The 23901-nt window shown below is 43.3% G+C and overlaps 1 protein-coding gene across 1 annotated transcript in view; it reads left to right on the top strand.

Moving 5' to 3' along the window:
* Positions 1-23901, top strand: part of ephb2b (eph receptor B2b) — a 113602-nt gene that overhangs the window by 20601 nt on the left and 69100 nt on the right. The window contains exons 3-5 of the mRNA XM_061069993.1: positions 6237-6312; positions 8586-8665; positions 19516-20200. Coding sequence (XP_060925976.1) covers positions 6237-6312; positions 8586-8665; positions 19516-20200 — 841 coding nt within the window. The remainder of the gene's footprint in view (positions 1-6236; positions 6313-8585; positions 8666-19515; positions 20201-23901) is intronic.

Raw genomic sequence — 23901 nt, forward strand, 5'->3', positions numbered from 1 at the left:
ATAACTCATGGAAAAATTCATGGATCTCGATGGAAAAAAGTCTAATATCTTTGAGTGTAACCTTGGCAGATGATTTTTGCTCTCCTCCTACTTTTGGTATTTTAATATTTGATGCACTACATTTAAGAGACATTGAATTTGGTAATGGAAAGAAAACATTTCCCTGTGACTAACATGATAACCGAAGTGGAAAAAGCTGTCTTGTCATTTCCGTCTGTTGGATTTCCTCGGTCAAGCAGACAGCTGTGGGACGTTGGAGCTGGACGCTGTAAAACAATTTTTTTTTTTTGTGGAAAGTTTATTGTCTTTTTGAAGGAGCCCAACTGGTGCAGTTTACTGGACCACTGGTTCGCCTGGACCCACTGGGCTTCACAAATGTCTCTTTGAAGGCGGGCTGGTCACATTGCGTGTTTCAATAAAAATTGTTCTACATTCCCAATTCACCATTAACCAGACCTTTTGATTTAACAGAAAAAAACTCGGTAAATCTTGGCTATTTTGGGTTGTAACTATCTTAAGTTGTATTTGGGATTTTTCTTGGAAAATATTGAAACCACATTGACAAACTTACTTGATGGGCTACATTTCTTTCCTGGCAAGATGATTCAAAATGCTCCATGTCAAAATCTGTCTAAAACAGTACACGATGCACAGCTCTGTTCTATCCATTTATTGTTTTGGGTCCTGTTGATATGAGCAGGTGGGAATTCTCTGTATGACTTAAACACAGAGGGACATTTAGTTATTTAGTGTCTACCTAGGACAGGTCAACAGTTCAACCCTATCACCAGAGCTCCCGTGATAAGGACACAGAGCCTCTGCACAGGAATTTACTGCAGCGTTTTAAAGGCTCTTTCCGAAGGATGAAAGGCTCTTTAAAGGGATATAGACGAGGTCATAAAATGTACTTTAATGACTTGCCTTGGCACATTATGTAGGAGGATGCAGTTTGACTAAATATCAAATAGAGGGTGAATTTCTTATCAGCCAAACAAGGACAGGCCATGGCAGTAAAACCAGCTCCCATCTTGTCCCACATCCCGCTGCACACTGTTTACGCTTCCTTGTTAAACTACAGCTGAACTCTCAGGATGCTGAAACACCTTTCACTCTCCGCTCAGATGAGCTCTCTCTTGCATCGTATCTCCGTCACACTTTTCAATCGGTGTCCCCCACCACCTTTACTATGTAACCCACATTTTTTCCCCGAGCTGCCAATCAAAACGGTTGGCATGGAGATAGCTGCTCCCTTGACTACCGCAGACATCATCTCATGTAGGACAAATTAGGAGGGGAAATTGGTCCCTTTGCTCCCACTTTTCCAGTTGAGTATATTTTAAGCTGGGGGGGGGGGGGACGTCTTGTCTTTGGACCGATACAGGCGTATCGTGGTCACACTGCTCCTGCAGGGCCCCTAGCTCCATTATTACCAAACCTAATCAAAAAACAGGGAGAGGGAGAGAAAGAGACTACGAAAAATGACGACAGTAGAGGGAGAGCGAGACGATGAAATCCCTCACGTGAAGCCGGAGACCGCACATCCGTGAAATAGAGGATTCCTTCACGCTCCTACATGAGCTATGTACGGTTTTTAATCTCCCACTTTTAACTAATGGCTGGTAGGCAAGGCGTGGGAGGGTCGGCGATGATTACTTCCATTAAGTCAATTAGTAGTGGTATCTGAAAAGCTGTCACCGTGATGAAAAGTGATTTGTTCGTCCCTGTCCGACTCTGCTGCAGGTATTTCCGCTGCACTCGTAGAGGAACGTCACAGTTCTCATACAGCACTTAAAATGATTGGATGGATGGTTGAATGTCAATTGTATGGCCTCCTTTTTTTTTTAATCATATGCTCGTTCACTTCAGCGGCTGCATATAAAAATGAGGGACCCGCTTTTACAGAATTTTCCGCTGCAGAATTGAAAATGTAATGATTTGTTAAACAGGTCTCTATGGGTTGTGAGGGATTTGGGAAATATGGAAAGCGTACTTATAAATCCTCGGGCTTGTGTTATTTGCCAGGTTTCTTTCACACGGCTCGTGATTGACCAGGTGACTGTTCCCACTCTCAATTTATTGCTTAGATTGATGTCTCTCTGCCACGAATATGGTGTCACTCAGAGAAAGAAGGTTTTAATGGTGAAACTACACTAATGATGCCCCCTACAGGTGTAGCTGATAGCAAAAACATCTTAATGCAGGGAAAGAAAAGCTATACTCGGACAATGAGGGAACTTAATCGGGAAATGCAACAATTGGACAAATGTTAGTCTACCAATGGTTACAAGTAGGATTTGCAATTTGCTGTGTGTAACCTTTTCCTACTCGAGCACGCAACATACCTCTCTCTACCAGCTCATCTCCACTGGTCTCCACTTCACTCAACTGATTGTCGCTCAGCTCCCAAGCTCATTCCCCTGCCAACTGATTAATCACAGCTCAACCTTCTTTGGCTTTGTCCTGGAAACCGCCAATCCCTCCTTGCCCTCAGCCTTTGCCTGTTGAAATCCTAACCCCCCCCAAAACCCCATGAGAATTTCCTGATTCGCTAAATCTGATCGCAAAGTTTATTTATTTGATTTGGTCAGCGACTGCAGGTGGTTTAGGGTCAGACACAATTCTTTTTTTAGTAGATCTGTGACTTTAATCTCGGAAATTTTTAATTTTAACTAAAATTGCCCTATATTCCATTTTATTTCACTGTATTGAATCATCAGAAAAATAAAGTAAATCCCTGAAACACATAAACACACTTCACAATCTAAATTGAGGACCTGACAGGTATTCACTCATCCGTCCCAAAACTTTTTGCTACTCTAAATTTGTTTTTGGTGAATGCCCCTTGGCCTTGCTGACGAGTGAAGCTACACTGACTGATAACCCAGCACGGCTGTGTCGGGATTACTGTTGAACATCCTGCCCGAGGCCCCTGGGACACCATGCTGCATCATTCTGTCATCAGCTGGTGCTCTGAGAGTCCTGCGCTCCCTGTGTGTGGTACCGTATTTCAGACCTCACTGTCCTCTGCCAAAATCAACTTCCCGGCTTCCTCCCTCATCTCTCCTTGCCATGGATTACTCAGCGCCCCACGGCAGAACTCTGATGAGGTGGGGCTGATTTTTGAGCCCCACCTCATCGTTTTCCCCAAAAACACCGTCATCATCGCCCCAACTCCAGACCTGCCTCTTCAACAATCACCTCCACATTAGATAAATCTCCGTGACAGAGCGATGTCTCATGAGTGACACACCAGGAAGGTCCCTGCATACCCAGGGCTGCGTGCCAGTCCAACCCTGAGCTGTGTTCCTGAGGTTTGGGCCTGTGCCACATGGTCCACAAAGCCCCTGTTTCATTGTAAAAGTGGGATTAAAAATTCATTTAACACACTGGGATATGCTGTTATGTGACAGTGCCGGGAGCTCTACTGTACCTAATGCGCCCAGCTTGTGCTGACAGATAAGTTGAGCTGAGTTTCTCCGGACCAGGGGCTCTGTCCACTTCTTAGCTCTAAATGAAACAGACTGTTATTCTTTCCAACAAGCCATACAGTAGCCCTGTCCATCATTAAAGCTATGAATCACGTCTGTGCAGTTGCATTGGCTCCCTCAGGGGTATATCATTGCTCTGCCCCTTAATCTGGGCAGATTTCCGTGCTAGGGCCGCTATATAGGGTTCTGTTTTTAGCACAATGAGCAGCTTGCTCATGTTACTCTGCAGAAGCAGGGCATACCACAATCTTCCCACATTTGCCATCGAATACTGTGGTTTCAGGTGTTTAGAGAAATACAAGTAAATGCAGCCCTTCAGCAGTGGTTATACAGAACTAAATAGCTTGGCTTTTATGGTGAGGATGTTTAGCTGCTTTTTAACCCTGCTGGCAGGAATTATCACAGCAACACAAAGCACCATATGTGGTTTATATCGACGTTGAGAGATTTGTTCCGTGGAGAGGAGGCTGTAGTTCTGCAGGCGAGAAAAAGATAAAAAGAGGTCTTGCCTCCAAGCTGCTTCACGCTGTTTCGGAGGTCAATTGCTTCTTCAAAATAACCCCATTAAACCGTAGGCCCTAAATGTATGCTACTTTGTTAGAAAATCACTATTTTTTTCTTTTGATTCCTCCGTGTCAAAGTCATTTATATGCAGGGTTTTCTGCGGCGGTGATGCAATATGTTGCAAAGCAATTTGTCAAATTGGGTTCTTCATGCTGAGAAAAACAGAGAGACAAGGAGACATATCTGTAGTCGACCATGTAACAATATACTTACGCGCGGGCATGTATCAACATGTATGTACTTGTGTTAGAAAGACGAGAAATGTCAATTTGCTTGGAAAGCTGCACTTGGGTTTTCTCCGCCCGGGGGAAAAGCACTGCGAGTTGGAAGGTGTACTTTAGTTGAGGGATTACTCGTGGCAGCAGAGAGAAGTTTCCATCCATCACTCAGACTGCAGGAATCTGTCTGTTCCCTGTAACTAATTGGCCATCCATCTGTCAACCCCGGATTTCCTTGCCCTTTGGACAAAGCATGGCTGGTCAGTCAACACCGTCAACCAACCGCAAAGGTTGAGAAACATGCTGCAGAAGAATAAATACACAAAAATAACCGAGAGAAAACAGTGCAGAGGAGGTAAACGGGCGAATACTCTTTACTCGGTGAGTGATGTGAAATCCAGCGTGCACCACGTTTTAATATTATATAGTGTCTCTCATTTATTAATGCTGAACCACAATGGCTTGTAGATAACTTTGACTCTGAAGTCTTTGTGTTTGCATGTGTATATGTTTTCTTACTCGCTGTGCTTGTTTGAGCTGAAGCGTTTTTTTCTGTGAACAGTTTGCTTCTGTTTCTCTCATTGGAAATTCTCCTGCTTTCTTTAGAATGCGGTATTGACCCCTCTTAGAGAAGAGGAGTGCTGTCGTTGTACCACGTCCTCCCCCTTCTCGCCTCTCCTCTCCTCTCCTCTCCACTCCTCTCCCCCCCGCCTGTCACTTCAGAAAGCCTCTCACTGGAGAGCTCTCTCTCTCAGATCAGCACTAAACTCTCTCCTTAGTCTCAGGAAGTGTTGGAAGAAGCACTCTCCGCCTAGCAGGCTTTTCTTAGACTCCGAGGTCTCATTGCATATTCATAGCCCCCTCTACAGTCGAGGGTATCAGGTTTAAAAAAAGACAGAAGAAAGAAAAAACAAAAACACGTCCACACTTAAATTTTTTACGGTTATATTTTTTATATTAGCTGTTGTGTATGTGAAAGAAATATAAAGGTTTTTCCAGTCGATGTGTAGAATCATCTCTTTGTCTTTGTTGTCAGTGAAGTGCTGCTGATGATGTTGGCTGCTACGGTTGAGGTCATTTTCCCATGAGCTCAGTTAAACTGTTCAAACACTTATGTATCCCTCTTCATTGCCACACAAATAATGCAAAAACACTAGGACTTGAAGTGGGGAAATTGAGAGGCTCCAATTTGTCACCAGATCTGAGAGCCCGGGATGTGTGTCCCCCCGGACGTTACATTGTAATGGTGACAAAATCCATTATACTACTGTATAATTTGGTACAAGTATGATTTGGTACAGCATCGAGTATTAGACTTTACACTGTTGGATTAAAATAAAATAATTCTCTATTAAATACTTAAAATAATGGCTCCTAAGAAGAAAGTAATCAGTTTGACGAAGCATTAAAGTTCACCTTCAGGTGGAAGTTGTCCTAAATGATCTGGTTGAAACATGGATTACACCTGGTTTTCTACTTTGAATAACAATTTATACATACACACCACCAGATGTAATAAATCTGTTTTTGCTGTTTCTGCCCTGATGGAGATCTTGTGAGGTCCAAACCTTTAAATCATTATATTTAGCAACCTATTAAAAGTTTTAAATGCTACGTTTCTCCTCCTCCCTCTGTGTGAGTGTTCCTGAAGAATGTTTGCTTTTCCCCGATCTTTTCCTGGCGAGTATCGGCCCGTTGACAGTCCTCTTAGGGCTGCAAATCTTTTTTTTCCCCACATAGTGATGATGATGGTGACCAAGCCATAAACAGTGTAGAGGAGAGCAGTGGGACGGCTCGTCTTTACACTCAAACCGTCCTTCTCCGGGGACGTCACTGCCTGTCCAACGAGCGACAAGATTCATGTGATCACCTCGTAAACAAGTGACCACAAGAAAAGGAAAAGAGTGATTCCTGTGGTTGTATTCAGACGAGGATCTCTGCACCCTGTTCTCCTCCTGATTAATAGCCGACTGGTCTTGCCGAGCCGCCACGCTCTGCCACGGCTGGAGCTCCGGCTGAGAACAAGGCAGGGGCTGACAGTGGTGAGCTATGTGCTGCTCTGCTGCACGGGAGGTAATGAATCGGTGCGGCTGCCAGGACTGAAGTGTAGACAGCAGGAGGAAGAAAAGTGATCAGTCTTTTCTTTTTGTGGGTGAGGGACTTCTTGTCCGGTGTGTGGGCCGGAGAGAGAGACAGAGCATGGAAGAGAGGGGAAGAAGAAGAAGGGAGTCAGTGAGTGGAAGTGGGTTGAAGCTAGGGTTGCACCAATCCGATATTTGTATCGGTACCGATATTGAAGAAATTTGTTGATCGGGTATCGGTGACAATGGGCCGCTCCATATCGGCTGATCTATTCAGTGTAATTCTATGCTGTACGCTGTGAGTGTATTTTGAATCCCTAATTGCAATGACTGAACCAGTCACACTATATTTTTATGATTAAGATTGTTTTACTGGTGCACAATTATTAAATAAATAAGTAATTCAGTACATTTATATCTGTTTATTTGTTTTTTAAAAAATAGGAAAGAAATGTTTGAGTCAAGTCTCATGATCCCAGTCTTTTCCCCCAAATGAAACTTACAGTTTGTTACCATCATTTTGCGCTGTTTTTCTATATCGGTATCGGATGGGTATCGGCCGATACTAAACCTCAGATATCGGTATCGGAGGTGAAAAAAGCAGATCGGTGCATCCCTAGTTGAAGCAGGAGAAGTGTGTGTGTGCAGAGGATGCTGGGAGGAGTGGGGGAGTCGCCGAGTCTGTGTTAACAGTCCTGGGGAAATTTGCTCCCTGTTTCCCCCACAACTCTCCCGACGCCACCACGCAGGGAGTTCATTATTCTCACTTTACTCCTCCGCTAATTATCGTTATCATTATTGGAGATAATTACCATTTCACTGCCTAACACCCATGTAGGCTCCTCGGCTCTGAGTCACACACAAGGTTATCAATAGCTGCTCAATTGCAGCCTCGTCTGCCTAATTATACGATTTGGGCTTTGTGATAACTGAATAGGAAGTGAGATCTAGCATTATGCCTCGTGTGCAGCGTAGATGCACACAGTCAGCAGAAGGGCCTGAAATAAACCCATGCGTGTGGAGCCTGTTAATTAAAAGCTGTGGCTTTGGCTGGAATATGAATCAGACGAAACAACTGGAAGTCTCTGAAACATCGGCGAGCGTTAAATACAATCCACCGAGATGTAACTTCAGATCCTCCGCTTCGATTCCCTCCGTTCATTCCTTACCTGCAGGAAGATCTTGCGATATTAACGCTAATTCAATCGGCTCATAGCACAATATCAGTGACGAGCCTCTGCAGCATGCAGTTGTTCCCCAGACCTGTTTTACAGTCGCTCGCTGGGACTTAAATGCTAAGCTTAGTAGCCCTGTTTGTAGAGAGGGGGGGTTTCTAAATCCCTCTGTGGCATTTTGGGGGTGGCAGCTGACGCCTCCAACCTAATGAATGCTCTCTCCATCTGCTGCAGCTCAACGCGAGAGCACAAGAGCGACACAGGCCTAATCAGCGGGGGAAATTCATTAGACCTGCCCCTCGGTTCCGTAGATCAGAGGACGTGAGGGATGGAAAACAGAGGGCACGGGCACAGAGAGTCTGATATAAAAAAAAGAAAGAGGGAACGAAGGTGACATTGTGAGTGGGTCAGTGAGCACATGACGGACAGTCGGGTCAGGCTGCTGGAGTCTGTGCTGCTGAGGATCTCATGACAGACAAGAGGCACCTTCTCTTTGACCCCAATTACCAGAGGTGTTCCCTTCCACGGAGATTTGCTTTCCCAGCCTCTTGTTTACTCTTCAGAGTTGTATGGATGATGGCAAAGTTCCCCCAGATTGTGTGTGAGCTGTTGTGAAACTACTGGGACTCTCCTAACACATGTAGTGTGTGTGTCTCGATAGCTAATGATGAGGAGCAACTTCTCACAATGAAACAGATTATTTTAAATAATAATGAGTAGTAAATAATGTCATTATCCAGTGACCAGGTCTTATTCACTATGATGACAATGCAGATAATAACCTTTACATACATTCACTAATTAGACTTTAAATAGCCTGTAAATATCCTATTGATAATATTCAGTTTTATGTTTGCCTTTCCGCTTATATTCTGCTTTTCCAAAAATGCATTTCTTTGTTTTTAGGCTTTGATGAAGAACTTTTAATGGACATTTGAGATTGTTTTAGACAAATTTGCCTTTAAAAGCATTTCTAATACTCTTTTATACTATCATACCATTTCCTGCTTGTTGTTGTGAGATGATCTGACCTCCTCCTTTCTTTGATCCTCTCCACAGAGACACTCATGGACTCCACCACGGCCACAGCAGAGCTCGGCTGGACGGTCTACCCCGTGTCCGGGTCGAGCGACAACAGCGTAAGTCACTTGCCCTTCGTCCTAATATGCTTTACTTGCAATAGCAAAGGTTTAATTAAATTACTATTCAAGCAATAATATAATTGAGTGTTGTTTTTAGGGCATTTTCATCGGGACAAAGGTGTAGGGTTAGTTAGTGACCTTCTTCTAAGATTTAAAATTGCCCTTTTCTGCTGGTAGCCGGTGTTTTGGTTTCTCACTCTGAGGTCAGAGATCAATTAATGAGCTCGCCTGCCTCTCAGACTGAGTTAAATCATCCCCCGAGAAAAAAACTCCTGCAACGTGATATTTGGCACCATATGTAGACGTTTGAAAAAGAAACCTTTAGACTCATCCGGGTTTTTCTCCTATGTTTGATTTTCACCAACCCCCTCAAACACTTTCTATTGAGTTATCCGTCCGTAAATGATCCAGATTTTGTACATGATCTGAATTCACTGAATCATGACCAGCACTGTATGAATGAACAATCGGACTTTAACTCACATATGTGTACTCGTGTGCCAGACCAGAAGGGCCTGTGTTCTATGGGCCCTGTTGGTGTTTGATGCACAGTATTTCCACATGGTTTGCCAAGGCATTGGTTTTCTCCCAGCCACATGCAAGCCAGGCCCACTTACAGCCAGCCAGAAACAGAGTCTCAGTCTCCTGCACTTCTTTCCCCACCACAAGATTTAAACTTCTCAGACTGGGTCCAAGAGAGAGAAAAAATGTTGTAGACTTATTTGCTGGTGCATTTCTGAAAACCACTGCCGATTTTATTCAATTATTTATGCTTCTGTGGTTTGTATAAAAGATGGTTTGAATTATCATGCTGTGTCTTTTTGCACTATAAAATAAGCAAAATATGGCTGCATGGAGCGAGCTGGCCTTCAAGAGTTCCATGATACAACTTCAAAGTTCTTCAGCAATAATTTAGTACAACTTCATCTCTCTCAACCTGAGGGCACGTTGTCTCCTCCCTGCTAATTCCGACAATCAATAGCAAAGCAGAAAGACGCCTGCTTTCTTTTCCCCTCGCCAGCTCTGGATCCAATCTTCTCAGAGCGTGCTTACGCACATGCATACCAGCTCCAGAGACAGTTTACTTCACAAATCGCTTTCATCTTTGCAAACTGGTAGATTCAGCAAAACATTCACTCAACCCATATTTCGTAATCAGGTTTAATAGGAAGTGGAAACTTCAGACTTGAAGAAAAAGGTCACTGTTGCGAACTCTTCAGTGTTGTTCAGGCCAAAATGAGGTGAATTTAGTGTCTGAACATCCAACTCAAGAACTCTACACTATAAAGTAATCATCTGTGGTGCGGTAACTTGTGGCTTATTGTCTGTTTTCAGTGTAGTTTTGTTTAAAAAAGCTAATTCAATAATAGAAAAGACTATACTGAGCATAAAATAGGTAATCAACAGTAGATTTTCAATTACATTTTGAATTTTCAACATCTTCAGCTCCTCTGGAAGGTTCTTCAAGCGAGTCTGAGTGTAAATGGCTGAAAGCAGCATCCCCAAACCTTTTGGTTCTGTTTAGTGGAACAACTCAGAGAGAATAACCAGAGGATCTGAGGGGCTTCATAAACCACAGGCATGTCCGATAAGTAGATAGGTCTAATTAGAGTCTCAACATTAAAACTAAAGACCTCTAAATTCTTCAAGAATCACCTCTGGTCCAGTCACATGTGATGAAACCCTTGGTTCTGTGGTGGCTTTGTCATCCAAATCAAATATCTTCACATTAACTCGTCCTGGAACACTTATCTACGTGTGCACTTATCTTCTGCTTTAAACTTCAGACTTGAAAACTTTAACTGTTGTGTCAAACGGGTCAAATTGAAGTAAATTTAGCTTCCAAACATACGACCAAAGCCGTCCAAGCTCTTCAAGAATCATCTCTGGTGCAGAAACATGTGGTGCACGGCCTGATTTTGTGGTAGTGTTGTCGTCCAAATCAAATAACCTCACAGTTACACTTCCTGAAGCGCTTATCTGTGTGCACTCATTCTCTGCTTTAAACTTCAGATAGTCCCCGTGCTCCTATCCGGAAACCTCCACACGCAATTATGATATATCCCTCTCTCGGAGTGCAATGAAATGCGAACAACTCCCTAAGCCCCCGAGCTTTAGTCAGGTATAGGTTGGCCTTATCAGCGTGGGCACTGAAGTTTAATGATGATATGGCTGAGCTTGTCAAACGCACAGTCCACTGGAAAGTGAAGAGCGAGGGCGATGAAGATAGCTTGTCCCTCATGGCCCAGGGCAACAGGTGTGGAAACAGAGCTGGCTGTCCCGCTCCGTATAACAGCGAGAGGTGCTTTACAGAAGCTATTGTCTTACACACATATATGCATGGCTTCACGGGCTTAGGCGGTGGATCAGTAACATCCAGCAGAGCGCCGCACCAGCAGTTGGCTTTCACTGCTCTACGCGGCTTCATGAAATATATCCTAACTCGACACGTGATACTTCTGCCACACAAAGGAAACGCAAACAAGTAACAGTGTGATATTAAGTCAGAAATGTTATCGCAGTTGGTGCGGTTCCACGCTTTTATTTTACGGGATATTTGAATAACTCCTGTCAAATTATTAGTATAAGAACTGTCTTGAGTTACAGCAATAAAATCAACTTCCTCCATGAGGGTTTTTTTAAAAGCGATTTGAGGAAAACAAACACTTGAGCTTTTTCTAAGCCAAATATTATAACCCTCTCTGTGCATGGCTTTGGCAGTGCCTCCTCTTAATTATGTAAAGTGACAGCCAAACGTGTGTTGTCCCTGAGCCAGACAAGCATGACGTCTTCATTATTCATAGCAAAACCAAAAACATTCAGCTTTCAACATTCAACTAGTGCAATATTTACCAAACCAGACTTTATCCTGGAGCCATTCAGGAAGTTTGATGTCCTCTAACTTATGTTCTGAGTTTGTCAATACAACAGTCACTCCACCCACACTGGTGCCGTCTGTACAGTTGGAATATCATGTCGACATGTGTCTGAGCCGGGGAACTTTGAGTAGACTTAACCCCAAGTGCACAGATACACAGAATGTCACAACACGATTATGACATTACAATGGCAATGCATATAAATATCTGGCACAGCTTAACAGCACCTTTACATTTATATTAGGGCTGGGCAAGTTAACTCGTTTCAATCGAGTTAACTCAAGTGATGAGTTAACTCGATTAATTATTTTATCTCGCATTAACTCAGGTTTGATTATTTATTGTTTTATTGTGAAAGTCAGGCTTTTATTTTGTGAAAGTCTGTTGCTGACTGCTGCAGAACAGGAAAAAAGAAAATAATTGGCGGATAAACAATCGAGTTAACTCATCACTTGAGTTAACTCGATTAAAACGAGTTAACTTGCCCAGCCCTAATTTATATATGTATATATATATATATGTATATATATCGTGTGTGGATGTATAGACCATCAGAATACAATGAACTGCTACTGATCCCTGTTGCTTCTCACTGAAACTCCATCAACTACTCTCTTTATTAACTTGCTCCGAGATCTTGACCCTCTGAGAATCTGCCGTGACATTGAGGTAATGTATAGCCGGCCAGCGGAGCAGGGTTAAGTGGTCACTGTTTTCTTTTCTGGAGTGGAGCTGAGAGATGTTGCGAACATCGGGTCAGATCTCCTGACCCGCCGGCCACCACTCTGCCGGAGTACTGACATTTAGAAATAGACGTCCGGCTGCGGAGAGCACACAGGGCGACTGTGGAAGGAAAACTGAGGTCTCCTGAATAGGCGGAGAACATAATGAGTTGGTGTGCGTGGCTAAGGTTAAGGTTATCATTATGGATGTGTCATCATAATGTCCCTGTACCGGGATATGTCCGGTGTCACCCGGGGACACAGCAGGGAGAGGTTTGCAGGACGGCTAGGAGCAGCGCATGTTGCAGAATGTTTGTAAAACAAATCATTTCCTTGTGAGTCATCAAAGATCCTGCATATTGTATTAGAATTCCTCTGGAATAAGATTGAGACTGTTTACATTTAATGCTGGGCATGTGTGGCAGACCAACATGGCATATTTCTGTTTCCACATAGCCTCTCTTTTGTCTTTATAAGCAATTTGTTGAAGTTATTTCACTGTATTGGAGTTGCTGGATCTTTAAAGTGACCACTAATTTGCTGTGATTCACAATTAAAGTCTGTGAAATTATGTTTTAAGAATAAAAGCAGGAATAAAGGGGGTAGAAGGTAGAATTGTTCCTCCAGCTTCACATGTTGTGCATTACGTAGTGGACAGTGGTAATGGGAGTTGACTGCAGCAGACAGTTCTACTTAAGTGTGTGTGTGTGTGTGTGTGTGTGTGTGTGTGTGTATGAAGCCCAGTCTCCTGCAAGATTTGGCTCCCATGGCCCCTCTCATAGTAATTGAATGCAGAGAGTGGGTGTCATTTGTCCGCTGTCCCTCCGGGGAAGCCACTCCTGCTCTGACAGATTTCCCACCACTGCAAACAGGGCGCCTGTTCCCCGGGAGTTCTCCACCGGCTCCTTCTCTCTCTCCGTCTCTCTCTCTCTCTCTGCTTTTGTGTGAATAATTTATTTACTTCTGTCAGTGATAGAGCAGTGATATGTAATGTGCCCGTGGACAGAGAAGCTAGCCCAGGTTAATTCAAACGCTGGAATGACAGGATGTGATAAATACGCTGTTCACGTTGTGTCAAAACACGGAATCCTTTCAATATTGTGACAGTTCGTTCACACTGCGACGTGACGGATGTGACACTTTACTCTGACCAGCTGTAGCTTGTACAACAGGCTGGTTCCGAGTGTAGTTGCCTTTTGCAGGTACACACGGCTGCGTTGTCACTAGGGTTGCAAAATTCCGGGAATTTTCAAAGTTGGAAACTTTCCATGGGAATATACGGGAATTAACGGGAATTAACGGGAATTAACGGGAATAAACTGGAAATGTTGTGGGTAATTTATACAAACTATTTACCTTGTCATATACAGACATAAATATAAACATTTTGTTTTGTCATAGGCTGATTTGAGCCCTGAGGAAACTTTGGGCACTTGACTATATGCTTCTGCATCGTTGTGTCATTCTTAACATAGGTCTTTGCACAGTATTTGCAAATGTACACAGCCTTTCCTTCTACATTGGATGGGGTGAAATGTCTCCACACATGAGATAGTGCACGTGGCATTGTTCTGTAGAATAAGATGAGAAAAAAGTTTGTAAAAAAACACTAATGCAATGCCAGAGATATAAATAGTTAGCCAAACATTTGGAATCATCTGTAAACATATTTTACAATTGATGGATAAATTAATGGAAATAGGCTAGATGAACAGATGAACAGTCCTCAATCAGCATGCTAATATATTTTCCACAGTAATATCATGGAAACTTACCTGACTAGTCCTGCACTCTACAGCAGGCCTCAATAGCCCTGCTGTAGAGTGAAGGATGCTGGGAATTATCTGTGCATGTTTTGGAAGAATGCAAAGTGGAGGGTTGAAACTCAACGTGCAGTGTGTGTTGCATTCGATACATCTTTAAAATAGAGTTTTGAAGAATGTTTTTATTGCTCAGCTTTTTAATTTGCATAGTTTTTTTTTTTCAAAATTCCCAAAATTCCCGAGCTTAATATTCCCGTGGAAAGTTTGTGGAAAGTTTCCGGAAATTTACCGGAAACTTTCCGCCCCTTTGCAACCCTAGTTGTCACTGTCCTTTAGTTACTGAAGAAGCAGAAATAAGCTACAAAATGTAAAAATTTAAATTGGCACTTTCGGTATGTGTAGTAATGGATCTATTCATCCAAATCACAGTTTTACACTCCGTCAAACACATTTGAGTGTCTGCATTGACGATCCACGACTCCTCCACTTGCACTTGCCAGACAGATCTTATGTATTTATCAACATTTTCTGACTTGCTGTTGACAACTAGTTTGTGAGGAGTGTATCTGTGGTCATCTCCTTGCAGCCAACAAACTTGTTGACCGTGTGTGTGCTGGCATGTTCTCCCTGTAGCGCAGATGTACAGGAAATTGAGAAATCTGACAACCTGACTGTGTTGCTTTCGGTACGAATGCATAAGAGGAGAGTATACAATCCCAGCAGAGTAATATGAGGAGCGACACATCAACAACCATGGGTCTCCCTGCAGGCTGTTGGCTGCTGATGCTTGATTCTTCCCCTGTTTTTCATTTAGGATTAACATTTGGAAGTTATCTTTTGTGGCTGCTGTTAATCCCTCCGAGGCTGTGGCCGTGATTAAGGTCTTTATACAAACACCCGACGTGTTTTGCCTTGAGTGCTGCACTGAACCCATCAACGCTCGGTCACTGCAAACCAGTTTTGTTTAAAACGTCAGAAGCAAATGTAAATCCTCAGCAGTGTGCAGCAGCTCCTGCAGTATTTTGGTAGGTTTGGTAATTCGCTGCTACAAAGAGGTCTGAGGAGTTACGAGAGCCTGGACTAATGTTATCGTTTGGGTTGTTGAGCGAAAGCAAAGAGCTCTCTGCGTTGCATCGTCTCAGCTGCAGTGGTGACTCCAGTCTATAATTCAGCCTTGACGGGTCTTTCCGCTTGGCTTTACAGATAAAGCAGCGACCTACTGTCACGGAGACGTATGGATTGCGGGTCAGCTGAACTTTTCTCTCTCTCCTCTCACTCTTCCAGTGGCAGAGATATTGATTCTCAGCCTCTTTCTCGCCGAACGTCACTGAACTGTAACAGCTCATATAACTCCTGAGGAACAGAGGAGCGGCTGACACAGAGGAGCCACAGCCTGACCACCACGGTCTGCTGTAGATTTACTCCGCACATACGTTCTCTGTGTCTGTCTCTCAATATTGCTGCTAGCATTGTGAGAAGTTACAGCCTCTACAGGTTGTCAGTTCATGAACCCAAACCTGTTTCGGGAAAGAAGTTTTCTGAACAGAATAAAGATGGTTTGAACACTTTCGAAACAATTGATGGATAGAGCTGGAGAATGAAACGTCTGCAGAGGCTCAGTCTTTCTAAATCAATTTGCACCAAACTATACACACTCCTATCCGACACATCAATTTCCTAAATGTGTCTGATTCTTTTCATCAAGATCCATGAATTAGTCCCTGAGAAAACTGAAGGTGATAGATCAAGAGAAACACAGTTAGGAGGTGAAACAGATACTTGATTCAATTTAGTTTTACTGTTTGTCAAGAGGTTGTCATTCTCTGCTCATAATTGAAGAGTTAAAAACCACATGGTTTATTTGGGAGCAACAATTGAGTCTTTTGTCTAAATACAATTTTTTAAAAGTAAGAATATGACTCATGAATCATGATAAATATCAAAAATTTCTGAAATGTTTTGTATTGATATGATTTTGTCCTTAATGCACAGCTCCAGTGCAGGAAGAGGCTTTGTACATGTGACTGTTACATCCTTTATCTGAACAGCAAGTAGTTGCAAAGACTTTATAATGAATTTCAAACAACACACATCCGCGTGATAATACAACAGAATGGTTTCGGGGGTCTTTGACAGTTCATTGAAAATGACTTTATATACTCAGAGCTTCAAATACCACACATAGGATTCCTGTTTGTTTGAGTCAGTTAGGACGGGTAACACCCAGCAGGTTCAACCAAACACTGACACTTGTTTACAGACACTGTTTGTCCCGGAATTATTAGAGCCAGACGAGAGCAATTAAAACATAAAACATTGTGCTTTTGTCTGGAGCCAGTCGTGCGTTCGGTTTCACACCGATGCTTTTTCATCACTAAGGGTGTGTGTTTTGTGTGTGAGGGCTTTCTTAGAGGAGGGAAGAATGTACCAGTGTACACAAAGAAACACACAACAACACCTGCTTCTTGTTTACCTTGAAGTTAATAGCATTGCATTTAATAACATTGATAAATGCCCAGAATATATAACAAAAACAAACGAGGCCTCAAAGATGTTTTATGCCTTTGGTTGTTAAGAAAATATGTTTCATCCTTTTTGGTCTTAAGCAGCTTTTTATGATACAATAACGAACTGTTCAGTGCAGTTCGCCCTGCGGCTGTTGACTCGCACACTCGGGGAAAACCAGAAAAACAACATTTGGCCAAACGTAACAGGATCTGGGCAGAATAAGCTGGAGTTTTTTTGTTTCCATCGTCATATGAGGGCAGCTCATCCCCTCCGACTAATCCGTCCTGACATCCAGCACCAGTGTTACCTCCACCTTCTGTACTTAAAACACATGACCACCCTTTTTACAGCACTCTCGGTAAAGAGCCCGGGGGGAAAAGCTGTGAAAATGAAGACGTTTCTTCTAATTTCACACTCGGCGCTTGATCGTTAGGCTCTTATTATGCCTCATTTGCTTCCCTCCACTGGCTGTGATGAAAGAGGGCCAAAGAGGCCATGACAGGACAAAAAGGGGCCCTCCATCAAAACACATTTTGTTTGGGGTCTTTTTTTTGAGCCTGGCTTAACCCTTCCCCCCCACATCACTATCCCCGGCAGTATCCCCTGTCCGCGTCGCTCATTAGCAGCAAACCCCCCACCTGTTTCCACATGAGTTTTATTAAACTGTGTTTGTCCAATCCTCTGCTCTCTGCGGCCTGTCCGCTCTCGTTTAATTGGCCCACGGCCTCCCCCCACCGCCAATCAACAAGTGGGAAGGTCAATGGCTGCTCATGACCTGGGACCATGATGTCTGTCAGCACGGGGCCAACAGACAGATGTATCCTTAACCCGCCGACAACCGGGAGCTTGTCTAACAACACAGCCACAATTGCTTTGTTTGAAGTCGGTACAGAGGAAAACTGACCACACTGAACCACATGTGTGTATCATGAATGTGTACTTTGATTTGACTCATTACTCAAGTTCGGGAAAAGGGATTTCGTATTTTTGGCCGCACATCACTCCTCTATGTGATTGGCTCGTGTTGATGGTTCGGGTCGAGCTAAGCTTCACACTCGCTGTGTGTTTTTAATTAGGACACGAGAATTAAGCGCCAAAGCTCTTTCTAATTAGTCGGAGGGTGTTTGATAAAATGCTGCTTTTACAACAAGAGGGGTGACTGACTTTCTTCTCCCAACCCCCGTCAAGAATCTGTCAAAAAATCCTCACGGAGAGGGCTCTAATTTGAGAAATTACATCAGCTGTGAAGTGAAGAGTGAAGGGGGGGGGGGCAGGGTTAGGGCCGAGCAGACGCAGCAGAGGGTGCAGCTGATGCAAAGTGGCTCTTGGGGTTTTGAGAACAGGTTTTTTTTTCCTCTTGGCTGAGGTGCTGAGGTCAAGGTCAGGACCTGCTCAGTAGTTCGGGTGCATGGTGTTTAAAGCGTGTTTGATCCCGGGCCAATGGGAAGGAAACCACAGAGGTTGCATCTGGAGCCTGTGCAGTCAGAGCCAGGCTGAAGCTAGCTGGCTGTGCAGTGTGTGTGAGCTTTGAAGTAGAGCAGGAAAACCTGCGGTGAAATGTACCCCTTGATTATTCCTTCTATGATTACCTGTGTAATATGATTAGGCCAGTTTAGTGTGACTTTGATTGTGGAAAATTGCATGTCATGTTTCCTCGTGGCTTCGCTGTAGTGACAGAACCTTTCACGACAATGTCAATAACCTATTAAGGTATGTGCTATGAATGTGTCCTATTAAGATACAGTACAATAAAAAAATAGGACACGCCGTCATATAAACCAGAGGCTCTCTGCTCAAGAGACTTAACGTCACGTCTCCTGTTTCTTTTTAAGCATTACAGCATGTGAATGATTATTTCAATGCAGGACAGGAAAGGAGAGAGAACATCAAAGCGCTCTGCCTCTACAAAGTAGAGCTTACATATTTAACACTTTCCAAAATTCAAATAGTTTCTGCTGCCCGAACCTCCTTTGAGTTTTTAGAATACTCAAATAGAAATGATATGTAAAATCATTATTTGCACTTTCACATTTTGATCAAACGAAAGTAAATCGATCTGAAGATTGGTTGTTAGTGACTTTATTACCTCTGCCAAGGAAGCACGTAGTTGTCTGTATTGCTTGTTATCTGGATTACGCACAAACTCCTCAAGATGGAGAGATTTCTCTGAGAATAATTAAGGAATAACGATAACAAAATCTTGCATGTTTACTTGACTGACATTCCTCAGTTTGTGCAATTTAGTGAATTTCTAGTCATTTTGAATTTGGGTTTATGAGGTCAATGTGTTGGCCCTCACTGGAGGTATGCACTCTACTGACTGTCATTCCAGTTAATGTTTAAAATCTCTCTCATTCAGTGACAGGAATGCTTAGTCAGCTGTTTATCTAAGCGCCAGGTAACTGATGACATCCGGCTCCTTCACTGTGAGAGTGCATTCCCCAAAACTGAAACTCAGCAGCTTTTCACATAAACATAAAAGACGCATCTCTGGGATATCTTGGTTATTTAACACTCAAACTCTTATGTGTTGTTTCTTGCTAATATAATTCAATCCTCGGGCTATTATTGTTATGTGAAACCATTTAATTTACTTAACAAAATTTGATTAACCTATATTACCTCCTGAAAATGTAGACCTGCGTGAAAGGTTGTCTCGCATTTGCACTATGTAATCAATTTAATCAAGGTTGTGCCTTAATCGTTACAGAGATCAAAGTATTACATGGATGTGAAAACAGTCTTTTTATTGTGGTTAAATAAGAATCTCTGGGCATTTTATGACACGTTATATTAATCAGAAACATAAGGAGCATTTAATGCTTGACAGCTGAAATGCACTTAATGGAATGAATCAGTTTAACTCTAAGCCTCAGTTGCCACATGTTTTCCTTTAGAATCCTTAAAAGTCTTTTGCAGAGGAATGAGAAGGAAAAACCATTAATTCACTGTTTCTGTCTGTTTTCTTCCAACAGTGGGAGGAGGTGAGTGGTTATGATGAAAACATGAACACCATCCGGACGTACCAGGTCTGCAATGTTTTTGACAACAATCAGAACAATTGGGTACGGACAAAGTATATCCGGCGTCGGGGCGCCCAGCGGATCCACGTGGAGATGAAGTTCTCCGTCCGGGACTGCAGCAGCATCCCCAACGTGCCCGGCTCCTGCAAAGAGACCTTTAACCTCTATTACTATGAGTCTGATTCCGACACGGCCACCCGGACTTCCCCAGCTTGGATGGAGAACCCCTGGACCAAGGTGGACACCATCGCAGCCGACGAGAGCTTCTCCCAGGTGGACCTGGGCGGCAGAGTGATGAAGATCAACACAGAGGTCCGGAGCTTCGGCCCAGTGTCACGAAACGGCTTCTACCTGGCCTTCCAGGACTATGGAGGCTGCATGTCCCTCATCGCCGTGCGGGTCTTCTACCGGAAATGTCCCCGGATCATCACGAATGGGGCGTTGTTCGGGGAGACGCTCTCGGGGGCGGAGTCCACCTCGCTGGTCGCTGCCAGAGGCGTTTGTATCTCCAACGCAGAGGAGGTGGACGTGCCAATTAAACTCTACTGCAACGGAGATGGAGAGTGGATGGTTCCCATCGGGCGCTGCATGTGCAAGTCTGGGAACGAAGCTGTGGAGAACGGGACAGTTTGTCGAGGTATGTTGTGTTCCTAAATACATTTTCATCATATCTGCTAATGATAGAATCCATATGTTGGGTAGTGGACTCTCCACTGTTCGCTGCTCCAGGGATCTCTTCATTCCAAATCAGTTGATGATCCAAACAGGTATAAGGTATAAACCCTGTGCATAATTAATCAACTGAAGCCATCAACATATTTCCATGTAAATGAACATCACCTCCTGCTGTTTTTTAAACTGGCAAACCAAAGATTTTCTTGGATTTGTCTACAGAGCATGTTTAGTTTAGTTATGTTCTTCTGAGCTGCAATAAAAACCTCATCCCAGGTGTCTAGCCACAAATCACAGCAGCTTGTCAAAGAAGAATTGTTTTATTATCTTTCCTCTTCTGGAGCACATCTATAACTGTAAATATACTATACAAATAGATGAAACAATAACCCTCTTATCTGGACACAAATCATTTCCTCAATGCACTTTTCAGTAGGTTTATGCTCTTTCTTGCTCGTGTGAATGTCTTTTCACCCGACATCACAACATTTAAGTTCCTCCACATCAGAAAAACAGAAAAGATATTTTGAGAATATAAGAACTGCAATTTTGAACATACAGACGTTCAGTGCTAATCATTTGTTGGCTGATGCCTCCTTCTGTCTTTGAGCACAAAGAGGATATTTTTCCAAATTGCCTGCGTTTACCTGTCAACTCGAATCCCTCGCAGGGAAATCGATTTGGCTTTTTCTAAACATTGCTGTGCCCAACATTCTCCGTGTGCCGCGGCCTCTCCCCACGCTGGCAGGTGGTATTCGGTTCGACGTGCTCGGAGATCCTGATCGCTCTGAACAGCATCACAGTGTGTCGCCTGCAGACCTCAGAGCAGCACAACAAACCACCCACCTGCGTTACAGCCCGATGTGTCGCTGCCTCTCCAGTGTGCGCCTGTAATTACCAGCATCCCCCCCCCAGTCACTGTGTTCTGTGAGGGGAAATGGGATGGGTGCCGCCTCTCTCTCTCTCTCTCTCTCTCTCTCTCTTACACACACATTCACAAACAAATACACTGCCAGGCCCTTCAGTGACTGCTAATGAGGACGAGCACCAGGCTCCTTCTGAAGGTACGCAGACCGATGAGAGGCACATGACGACAGCTAACCGCTCTGAAGCCACATCCACGCATAATTAAACAAATCTGCCTGTTTTCTGACCTACATGTAATTCACTGCATGTGCTGGATATGAACATCTCAGGGGTGTCCTCAGTCATGGTGTTTCTTTTGTGCTGAAAGAGATTACATGCGATCCGCTCAACGGGGAAATCATATTGAGCCATTTTATCTCCTTGCAGAGCCGGGCATTGGAATTTTTCTGCCTGGACAAAATATGTAGCTTCCATTTCGGGACATGCTGCCTGTTCGCTTTTCCTTACCTGCAGATTACTGGCTTTGTAATCTAAGGCCGACTATCGTCACTCAGCCGATGCTCTTCATCAGCTCTACTGCTGTCGTGAAGACTGTAGATCTGAAGACTGAAGGGTTCCTGACAGAAGCACATATGTGGAGGGAGATTTCCAACATTCTTACCATCACTGTAGATGTGCACCAATTCAGAGGCCACCTCTTTCAGAGGATGTCGTCTTCAGGGAACTGAAATGAGACCGCCTGGTCCTTGGAGGATTTCCTTTTCACGTCACCAGCTTCCCCTCTCCCTCCCTTAATGATGCATTATTAGCTACTTTGATCCGCTATATTTACTGGGTAATGAATCCTGGGATAAGTTCGCTCGAGAAGGATCCACCTATTCGATTTTTGTGTTCTCGGGAATGGAAGGATGCATTTCGATGGCTGCCTTCGAAAGAGCAATCGAAATGGGAACATCCTAGTCACGCCGCTGTGATGCAATCCATCCTCAAGTGCAGCTTTGGAAGCATGCAGCCAATGAACAGCTTCTCCCTTCTCACGTGATTGAGTATCTGAATATAAAAGCTTTGCGAGAAGGAGCCATTGTCTGAGAATGCAACTTTGGAATTTAGCAAAATGCAAAAGGCTCCAATAGTTGCTCCAATGCAAACAAAGGGGAAACATATTTTACTAAGAAAGAAAGTAAAACCATTAGATAAAGGAGACATTAGTCTGCCGTCCCTCCATTGTTCGGAAGCCCCTCTTGATGGAAAGCCGCCACCAGTTGCTCTGCACTCTACTCGTCTTCCTGAACAGCGAAAGATGATATCGGTGCTTGGATCTGTGGTCAGTCTCTTCAGTTCAAGTGCCAGTAGAGGGATATGGAATTGATCTATAAAAGATGCGCCTTTGCTTGCTGATATTATTATTATATTATTATTATACAAAATGAAAGAGACGATTTGTACTGGAATATTAATAACACAACCCATGCTTTGTTCCAGCATCTCCGCAACTAAACGTGTAATTACGCATGTAACAATTAAATCCCTGGCAGGGATCCCGGCAAATAATTATGCTGTCATGAAATCTGTCAAAATATTGAGTGTATAAGGGGGTGCTTACATCAAATTGCGGAGGCCCTTTCCTCTGCGATTGTCTTACAAGTGAGATTAAGTTTCTTCTCTAAGAAGTGATGGGAGTGTGGAACCACACCGGGGCCTTTCAGCAGAGACGGTCCTGAAAAGAGAGATCTGATTTCCCTTCAGAGCCTCGAGGAGATGCTGCACCACACAGACACATGAGGTCCTGTTTGCCTTTGCTGTTCACTTCAGAATGAAAAGAATTCCCGTCAGTGGGGCACAAAGAAAGCCATGTTCATGGGTGGAATTGCAAACTCCCTCAACAATGCCCATGTGTGTTTTTCCACTGTAATCTGATCATCTAACCCCATGCTATCGGGAGTTCAAGGGTCTCGACTGTGGGAGTGTGGCTCGTGTTGTGGAGCAGCGAAGATTCACATGGAGACAATCTGTCACAGCAATAAACAACAGCGTGATTCATGCCCTGGTTATGTTTTTGTAAATTACTGTATTTAGGAAGGAAAAAAACCAACATCATAAATCAAGCGGCGCAGATTGTGTGGCCCAGATTTGAAGCGAGAAGAGTCAACGCATCACATCACACAGGGTGACAGAGGAGTGCAAGTGTTGCATATTCTATTTGTCCACTCGTGTAGTGAAACCATCGGGGCAAGAAATGATTTTGATGCCCAAACCAAGTCTGAGAAACTCTTTGAATTCTTGGATAGTGGAAAGAAACCCGAGACATTTGAATATATCACATATTTTGCATATATGGTAATTTTTTTGCTTGAAGAGTTTCAAAAATACATTCCAGGCCGTAGAGTAGAATCCTAAAAATAGATAGTGACATTGTTTTAAAATTAACCAGAGCCACACCTCCATCTGTTTTACTGATGCAAACGCAAACATACCTCTTAACCAGTGGTGTATAAAGTACTTGAAAGCCATACTTGAGTAAAAGTACAGATATCTTACCTGAAAGTGACTTCGGTAAAAGTAAAAGTCACCCGTCAGAAAATGACTTGAGTAAAAGTCTTAAAATAGCTCATATTAAAAGTACTTAAGTATCAAAAGTATCTGGTGTTGAAATGTACTTAAGTATCAAAAGTAAAAGTACAAGTACCATAATTAAAAATGCAGGTGCTTTTTATAGTAGGCCTATACAGACACAAAACAACCCAAAATGTTTCTCCTCAAGATTTATCTCAACTGACTGAAAAATTATAACAACAATAT

The sequence above is a fragment of the Limanda limanda genome, chromosome 4, assembly GCF_963576545.1.
Source record: "Limanda limanda chromosome 4, fLimLim1.1, whole genome shotgun sequence".
NCBI classification, from domain to species: domain Eukaryota; kingdom Metazoa; phylum Chordata; class Actinopteri; order Pleuronectiformes; family Pleuronectidae; genus Limanda; species Limanda limanda.